General features: G+C 36.8%; 1 protein-coding gene across 1 annotated transcript in view; it reads left to right on the plus strand.

The window, feature by feature from the left end:
• Nucleotides 1-1,454: 1,454 nt before the first annotated feature.
• Nucleotides 1,455-9,610, plus strand: part of LOC112519667 (probable LRR receptor-like serine/threonine-protein kinase At1g67720) — a 9,872-nt gene continuing 1,716 nt past the window's right edge. The window contains exons 1-12 of the mRNA XM_025127882.1: nucleotides 1,455-1,562; nucleotides 3,579-4,110; nucleotides 5,055-5,560; nucleotides 5,639-5,771; nucleotides 6,791-6,862; nucleotides 6,971-7,039; nucleotides 7,124-7,195; nucleotides 7,676-7,744; nucleotides 7,948-8,117; nucleotides 8,411-8,634; nucleotides 8,719-8,845; nucleotides 8,928-8,996. Of these exons, the coding sequence (XP_024983650.1) occupies nucleotides 1,472-1,562; nucleotides 3,579-4,110; nucleotides 5,055-5,560; nucleotides 5,639-5,771; nucleotides 6,791-6,862; nucleotides 6,971-7,039; nucleotides 7,124-7,195; nucleotides 7,676-7,744; nucleotides 7,948-8,117; nucleotides 8,411-8,634; nucleotides 8,719-8,845; nucleotides 8,928-8,996 (2,134 nt within the window). The 5' untranslated portion in view covers nucleotides 1,455-1,471. The remainder of the gene's footprint in view (nucleotides 1,563-3,578; nucleotides 4,111-5,054; nucleotides 5,561-5,638; nucleotides 5,772-6,790; nucleotides 6,863-6,970; nucleotides 7,040-7,123; nucleotides 7,196-7,675; nucleotides 7,745-7,947; nucleotides 8,118-8,410; nucleotides 8,635-8,718; nucleotides 8,846-8,927; nucleotides 8,997-9,610) is intronic.

Genomic DNA, 9,610 nt, shown 5'->3' on the forward strand with positions numbered 1-9,610 from the left:
CAAATAAACTCACATATCCTCCTCGCAATGGATGAGATTTGAACTTCTGACCTTATTGGAATTATTTATGCACTTTCATAAAATATTATATTTTAAGAAAAAAATGAGCGTGAGACACTATGATTAAGAGAAATTAAAATAAATAATTATTTATAGGAATCAAATTTATCTTTTAGTCATTTTTTTCTAGATTTTTTAAAATATCATTATGTCCGCAAATTATGATTTGCAGATGAGCTAAAAGGAAAAAAAAAATCACTTTTCACCCACTTACGGAGGTGCCACTTCCGGACTTGGGTGAAAAGTGATTCTTTTTGTCTTTTAACTCCTCCACAAGTGATGGAGGCAGTGATATTTTAAAAATCTTAGATGAGAAATGTCTAAGGGATTGTTTGTTTACCTCTTAATATTAAGAGGTAACATCTGAATCGTTAAGAGGTGAATCTTGTTTGGCAAAAAAAAAAAAAAAATCGTCTCTTAATGGTTCTAAAACCCATCTAAATGATTTTGTATATTGGATTTTCGTTAACCATTAAGAGTCCTAATTTCATTATACACAATTACCAAACAATTATATTTCATTTTGCACTATATCATGAGAGTTTTTTAATCATTCTGATCATTTAATCATTATACATCAAATCATTCAACAATTGCCAAATATGAATTTGATGTCTAAATCCATCAATTTTCCTATAATTAAATGGTTATGACGTGGATTTAAATGAAATCATATGGTATAATCATGACATGGGTGCATGGCCGATCAGAGATGTTGGGCATCACACGGTACGTAAAAATTATATGGTATATTTATATTAAATCATAAAACATTTAAAAAAAATTTAAAAACCTTCTTATATATAAAGTATTGTTTATTAATATATTATTTAAAAATTAAAATTACAATTAAATTATATATAAATATAAAATATTAAAGCTTTATGTTTGAATCTGTATAACTAATAACAAATAAACATAATTAAATAACAATAAACATCTTATTTTAAATATAAAAAAGATATTTTACCCTAATTCATGAAATAAAAAGACAAACATAAACTATAAGGTCCAGAAAGAAAAATGTCTCCAAACCCCAACTCTCAATATCATAAACCACATGATTTCTTGTTGGTGGGGTCCCTCAGCAACCTTTCTCAGTGGGCTGCAACTCTGCAAGTGACCGCTCTCCCCTGCATTCTCTCACTTTTTTTCCTTCATCATCTCCCAAATATATATATTCACTAGTGAATAACGGAGGATCATGCTTCTTATTCATCCTCATTTACTCCATTTTCTTCTCTTTAACCTTGAAAAAAAGATTTTATTCACTTTATTAGTTTCCTAAATACTGCTGTTTTCATTCATTGGATTCAATAATGCGATCACCTTTTTCGCCTTTTTTGTGCTTTTAATCTTCTACTAGACCCTTGTTACTTCCTTTTTCTACCACAGATATAGAAGAACCCAGATGAGGACTGATCGTTTCTTCTTCTTCTTCTTACTTTTCTTCTCTGTTCTTGTTCTCAATTCCATGGATATCACCACAGCCCAGATTCCAGGTTCACTTCTCTCTCTCTCTCTCTCTCTATTATATGTATGCATGTATGTATGGATGTATGTATGTATGTATATGTATCTGTTATTTGTGTATCTGGGTTCCTGTTTTCTGTAAATATAACTGCTTGCCAACATGCATTTGTGGGTTTCTTGATCTTTTTTTTCCTTGATGGGTGTATCTTTTGCTGGTTTCTTGAAGTTTCAATTTTCTGTTCTTGTTTTTGGATTTCTTGTTGGGTTTGCTGAATTGAGCACTGCAAATTTGTTGATCTTGAATGTAGATTTGAACAAGAAGTGCATAATTTAGGAACAGATTCTGAAATTTGAGACGAAGTAGTGGATTGAAAGAAAGAGTTGGGTTTAAAGTTGTGCCCTAATTGGAATGAACAGCTGCTATCAGTTATATCTTTTTGGGGGGGAAAACTAGTTGATGACTTCAGAAGATGATGAAGGTAAAGAATTGTCGTGCAAAGTGATCAGGGGTCGAAATCCCTTATTATACTTCTCACTTTAACTCCTATCCTCACATGATTATTCGTCTAGTAATACCGTATAATTATATAGATTATGCTTAGTGTTCCAAGATTCTTATGGTTCCATGTGTGTGGTGTTGGAGTACCATATCAAATCAACTAAGTTGCATGGGTCGTAGTGTTGGGCGATAAGGAAGACCCGTGAATAGACACATGAACGGAAGATGGATGTCAGAGAAATGAGGATGCTTAGATGGATCTATGGTAAAACCAGGTTCAATAGGATACTGAACGAGGCCTTCAGGGTATTATTGGGAGTTGTTACTATCGCGGGTAAGTCAAGGGAGGGGAAATTGGTGGTTTTTTTCACATTAGTAGGAGACAGATGGTGGCTCGAGTGAGGAGGATAGAAAGAGTGATGGTTGAGGGATAGGCCGAGGAGGACATGGTTTGAGCAACTCGGGTTGGACACGACGACTTTAGGCATTTGCGATGACATGACCTCAGACAAGAGATATTGGATATGATAAGGGTTCCCATAATTTGTAACACCCCCTTCATACTAGTCCTAAGACAACGCGTCACAACCGAAAGTGGATCAAAAGTATGCAATTCAAAGTACAGAGCTTTAACAGAACTCCCAAAAGGTCACATGACATCCATCAGTAATCATATATATAGCATATTTACAAGTTCACATAACCAAGACATTGATTAAACAACTAGGTGTCTTGCGTCCCATGACATCTTGATCGCTCATCCCGCCCTTGGGTTAAATCCTGAACCTTCCGAGATGAAACAAGCAGAGCAGGGTGGGGAGCTATAACTAGCGTTGCCGAGTTAGTGAGTTGGACTAGGGGTGTGTATTTTCCTTCCTTTGCTTATGTTTTCTTGTGTACCTTCTTCTATTTCTTAATATTTTTGCATATACGCATTTCCCCACTTTCACACTTTTCACAAGTCGGGTCTTCACTGAAACAACCGCTCTACTCTTTTGAGCAAAGATCAGGTCTGCATACGTCTTACCCCTCGAAGACCCACCTCCGGGTATGACATACTGGGCTCGTTTGGTTTTGGAGTACCACATCGACTAGACGATAACCATCAAACATGTATATATTTAGGAACCTTCTCTCTCTATATAGACTATTTTACAAAGAGATTCAAAGGGGTTCTACGTATCCTTTCAAGGGGCTTGGGGGTGTTTGTTTGGTTTTCCATTAAGTCCTATATGGATAAAGCTTTCTGTGTGGATTAATTAGACTGTAGAGATTGGAAAAGTTTTTGCTTAGGATGGTTTTTCCATAGATGGAAGGAACGTTTTTTTTTTTATTGGGAGTGACAGGTTAGGAAAAACTTGTTTTTTGCATAAAACTCCCCCGAAAAGCTTACTGAATAAGTCACTACCAAATAGTCATGTATAGCTGACTGAATAAGCTGTAAGTCTCATTAAGCTGCTAACAGACATGCCCTTAGTTAACGTTTTCTTTGCTTCCTCTTTCTCAAAATTTTTATTTTTGCTGACAAATTTGTTGATGAAAGCAGGTTTTACGAGTCTTGACTGTGGCGGTCAAAGCAATTTCACAGACGAGCTCGGCCTTGACTGGACTCCCGATAATCAAATAATTTACGGAATCACGAGTAACATATCTGTCACGAATGAAACAAGGCAGCAATATCAAACGGTCAGATATTTTCCGGCAGATAGCAGGAAATATTGTTACACACTTGACGTTAAAAGTAGGACTAGGTACCTTATAAGAGCGACATTCTTATATGGAAATTTTGATAGCAACAATGTTTACCCGAAGTTCGATATCTCCATGGGGCCTACTCGTTGGGCTACGATCGTCATTTCAGATGCTAATATTATTGAGTCTCAAGAACTGATCTTTTTGGCTTCTGGTTCTACCATTAGTGTCTGTTTATCAAACGCTACAACCGGGCAGCCATTCATCTCTACACTCGAGCTCCGGCCATTCAATGGCTCAATCTATCTTACACCGTTTGAAAACCAATTCTTTCTTAGCGTTTCCGCAAGAATAAACTTTGGGGCAGAAAACGAAGATCCCGTCAGGTATTTTTCTATGTTCTATACTCGGGCCATGTTTGGCAACCATAAGCTAGCTATTATTTGAGCTTATTGAAAAAGCCCGTTTGATTAGCCAGCTTTTTGAAGTTGCGTTTCAATAAGCTCCAGAGTTTTTTTTTTCTCCACTTTTTTTCCAATTATGTTTCTTATAGTTTTCCAATTAAGTTTTCAGCATGTTCTTTTGGGTGCGTTTGGTACACTTGATAGGACAGGATAGAAAAGGATAGGGATCACTGTTCTACGGAAAAGCATGACTTTTATGTGGAACAGACAGGTTCATAGTGGAAGAGCTCTGTTCCACCCCCACCCCATGGAACAAGGTGGGACAGAGCCATATTTTATCAATATAACCTTAAAATAGAACCTAATTCTCTTCTAAAACACCATATACGTCTCCCTCTTTACATTTTATTCATTCTTTAAATTTTATTTTATTGTATTTTATGCTCTTTAGACTTCCACTTTACTGTCCTCAAAATATTATTTTTATATAAAAATTGGAAACTACATAAACTTTTTATTTTGGTGTCATTTTACTCATTTGATGAAAACTTTCTAATGGTATGTAAAAAAATGTTTATTTCATTATAATTTAATAAATTACATAAATTAACCAATATATATAAATATATATAAAAAACTCATCAGGGGTAAATTGGTCATTTTATCTGTTCTAGTTCTGTCTTACCAAACGCTGAATATTTGTTTTGTTCTGTCCTACCCTGTCTGGATATGGAACGCACCCTTTAAGTCAATTTTACATTGTTAGCCAACTTATCAACCGGTTTTTACCAAACACGACTAGCTTTTCAACTAGTTTGCCAAACATAGCCTTGATCCATTCAAGAAAGTGTTGATTCTTGAAAGTATTTTGAGGGCGTTTCTAAAAAGAGATATATGTTGTGAAAATTGTTCAATTATCGTCTTAGGTACCCAGATGATCCGTTTGATAGAATATGGCAATCTGATTTGGTGAAGAAAGCAAATTATCTAGTTGATGTTGCTGCCGGGACGGACAGAGTGTCAACGGAATTGCCCATTGATACCGGAAAAGACGAGCAACCACCTCAGAAAGTGATGCAAACGGCTGTCGTTGGCCGGAATGGAACGTTGACTTATCGGATGAACTTAGATGGGTTCCCAGGCTTTGGTTGGGCTTATACTTACTTTACGGAAATTGAAGACTTAGCTCCCACCGAGACTAGAAAGTTCCGGCTAGTCCTCCCGGGAGCGCCGGATCTTAGTAAACCGATCGTTAACATCCAAGAAAACGCTCAGGGGACATACCGCTTGTATGAGCCAGGATTCGAAAACATATCACTTCCTTTCGTTTTGTCTTTTAAATTCGGGAAAACATCGGATTCTACTCAAGGGCCACTTGTTAATGCGATTGAGATTAGTAAATATCTCAAAATAAGTGATGGATCTTTTGATGGTAAGTGAACACTAAGTTTTTATTTCAAGAACTGTGATTGAATTCTGATTCTTTATATGGGTTTTCTTTGATCTATAGGGGCAGTGGCTGCAAGCTTAGTGTCGGTTTACGAGTCGTTAGATTGGGCTCAAGAAGGCGGTGATCCATGTCTGCCGGTTGCGTGGTCGTGGTTGGAGTGTAATTCAGATCCTGAACCGAAGATTATTTCAGTGTATCTTCTTTTAACTTTGTTATCTTGATCTAAAATTCTAATACTGGGGATTTGGTATGCGGGACAGGATATAACAGAACAAAAACTTGTTTCACGTCTGGTGCGACATTTAAGGATTGTTTGTTAGCAGCTTAATGAGTTTAATGAGACTCGCAACTTATTCGGTCAGATATAAATGATTGTTTGGTAGTGGCTTAATGATGTAGGAAGTGGCTTATTTAGTAAGCTTTTAAAGAGAGCTTTATGCAGAAAGACGAGTTTTTTCAAAACCTACCCCTTCAAATTAGAAAACACGCTCCTTCCATCTATGAAAAAAAACCTTACCAAACAAAAACCTTCCCCATCTATATAGACAGATTAATCTACATAGACAACTTTATCCATACAAGACTTAATGAAAAACCAAACAAACAGCCCCTTAGACCAGGACAGGAAAAATACATTTTTTGTCCCACCAAAACACGTGGAACATAAAGCAAGAAGACTTGACAAGATTGATAATTGTAAGATCCCACATCGGTTGGGGAGGGTAACAAAGGTTGTCTTATAAGGGACTGGATACCTCCTTTATCAGACGTAAATCCAGGTGTGGATAAAGCGGACAATATCTGGTATGGTTAGCCTGGGATGTTACAGATAGTTCAGAGCCGGGAACCAGACTGTGTGCCAGCGTCCCAAGGCGGGTGGATTGTAAGATCCCACATCGGTTGGGGAGTGGAACAAAGGTTGCCTTATAAGGGACCAAATACCTCTATCAAACGTGTTTTAACATCGAGTCCATATATGGACAAAACGGACGATATCTGGTACTGTTAGCCTGAGATATTACATATGGTATCAAAAATGGGAACCGAAATGTGTGCCAACGAGGATGCTGGGCTCCCAATGGGGATGGACTTTAAGATCCCAAATCGGTGGTTAGTCTGGGATGTTAAAATAAATTACTAAACTACTCTTGTCAAATTAAAACCCTAAAACCTTAACTGGAATTAGACTGAATATTTTCTGATTTAACGCAGCAAATTGTCTGGCAAGAACTTAACCGGAAGCATTCCTTCAGATTTGACCAGGTTGAGCAACTTAGAACAGTTGTAAGTTTCAAATCTGCACGTTTTTCTCGATGGCATAAGTTCCGTTCATTTGGTGTTAATGGAATCATGTAATTTTGACCGTTAATTTTTGCGGCTTTCTAACTACAGGTGGCTCGATGGGAATGCATTGACGGGTCCGATTCCTGATTTTACTGGATGCCCAAACTTAAAGATCATGTAACAGTTATTGTTATATTTTCGTCGTCCTATGGCCTGAGGTTTGATTCGTTTGATAGTCTAACTTATAGTTTGGTCTTGCAGACATCTTGAGAACAATCAGCTGAGCGGTGACTTGCCCTCCTCGTTAGCGGATCTACCTAATTTAAGCCAGCTGTAAGTAAATTATTATTCCATCCGTCTCGAGAATCCACTTGTATAGTTTTCTAAGGGAAGTTCAAATGAGAACCATAAATATTTTAAGAACCAGGGAACCAACTTTTTCATGCATTATTCATGATGAATAACCTTGAATTATCATGAATATCATTCATCATGTATATCATGCATTTTTATCATGAATAGTATGTTATGAATAATTTTCATCATCAATATCTATCACAACATTCATAATGAATAAAGCATGAATGGTCGGTTTATGGGTTCTCAAAATGTTTAAGGTTCTCATTTGAACAGGCCCCTAGTTTTTTATATCCCGGAAAAGTCAATATTCTGCATTTGAAAGTCAAACATGTTATGTTTCAAGATCAAGATCGATGACAGATTTCATTTCGTTTTTCAGAAGAAAACATGGACCCTGTCTCTGTTTATGACCTTCTTAACTTGGTTTTTTTTTGATGAATCTAACATATCCAGGTATGTGCAAAATAACTTGTTATCTGGTGAAGTGCCATCGGGTCTTCTAAACAAGAACTTCGTCTTGAAGTGAGTATTTCTTCTTCAAAGTCGAACGTGCATATAAACACAGTTGGCATTCATGTGTTTATAGCGATAAGAAATGTGTTGAAACGGTTTTAGATTTGCATATATGGTTATCATGCTTCAAACTTGTATCATATTCATATGTGAATATACGTTGAATAACTTTCAAGTTATGAATAATTTGACTGCTTTTTTTTCCTTTTCAGCTACACAGGAAACGTCAATCTTAGTAAAGGAAGTAGCGGAGGGAGACGCAATCGAAACATTATTATTGGACTAGCAATCGGGGCTATTGCCCTTTTCTTAGGATTCATAACCTCGTGCCTACTCCTTCGTCAACGAAAGAAATATCCGAAACCAGGCAAGCTCACGCAACGTGCCCTTTGGTTAAATGACAATCTTACGGGGGGTTTTAAATTCACACCTTCTGACAGGTTTGAGAATGCCACTCCATACACAAGAATGCCTAGAAACACCTGTCAAAAGGTCATGGATTTTTAAAACCACCATTTAACTAAATAACCCCTCATGGAACACTTGTTCAAACGCATTGTATTCACATGTGAATAAAATGAAGCATGACTAGGCGTGTTCCATGCATATGTGAATATGTGATTGCTTTTACACTTTTAACATTTAGTCTGTTGGTTTTTTATGTTCTTTTGGCAGAACCTAAACATGGCATGCCTGTTATGAGCAATGCAGCCACAGAAGCTGCTCAATGCTTCACGTTATCCGAACTAAGGAACGCCACAAAGAATTTCGAAAAGAAAGTGGGCTCGGGAGGATTTGGCACCGTGTATTATGGAAAATTAAATGACGGAAAGGAAATTGCTGTCAAACTTCTTGAAAGTAATAACGTTTATCAGGGCAAGAAAGAGTTTGCAAACGAGGTAACTTTCTGATCGATGAACTTCTCGTGTTATTATACTTTTTCGTGTTTATATACTAATCATATACAAATTATGCCGATCAAGGTGACTCTTCTTTCACGAATCCATCATAGAAACTTGGTACAATTTTTGGGATTTTGCCAAGAAGAAGGGAAGGATATTCTTGTTTATGAGTTTATGCATAATGGAACACTCAAAGAACATCTTTATGGTTAGATCTTGCTTACGCTCTTTATGTTCTTGACCCGACACAAATTCTCAAGTGATAATGAATCTTTTGTGTTTAAATTTAGGACCTTTAGCTAGAGCACGAGGGATTAAATGGATCAAACGACTCGAGATTGCTGAAGAGTCTGCAAAAGGTTTGAATTTAGGACCTTTAGCTACAGTTCTAGGTGTCTTCACGGAAACAACTGCTTTGTTGTCGGGGGTAGATGTTAGGTCTGCGTACATCTTACCCTCCTCAGATCCCACCTCTGGTGGGATAGACCGTGTTCGTTTGGTTTCTGCATAAGGTCTGTTTATTGGAAATCAAGATTTCTTTTTTCTTGAAAGATCTGGAAAACCACACTCGACCACGGTCATTGACTCACCACGATCATTCGTTAGGCAATAAACACGCATCATATTTGAACCCACGACTTGGCCATTAGTTGATGTGAATCAAGATTTCTTTGGATATATATAGGTGAAAGATTGTGTGAGAAAAATAGTTAAGATGAGAAGTGTAAGAAGAGATCTGAACGCTTGATCACTTTTAATCTCATGTCCACCCATGAATCGCGCTTTAGGAGGGAATTGATCCGGTGCATCCCGGTGCACCTCATCAGTGTTGACATTCAATTAGGATTGATTCAAAGGTGGAGATCTCTTCTTACACTTCTCATCATAACTTTCCTTCTCACCAAAACCCAACCCTATATATATATATATATATATATATATATATGTATATATATATATATATATTATATGG

The sequence above is a fragment of the Cynara cardunculus genome, assembly GCF_001531365.2.
Source record: "Cynara cardunculus var. scolymus isolate 2C chromosome LG 10, CcrdV1, whole genome shotgun sequence".
NCBI lineage: Eukaryota > Viridiplantae > Streptophyta > Magnoliopsida > Asterales > Asteraceae > Cynara > Cynara cardunculus.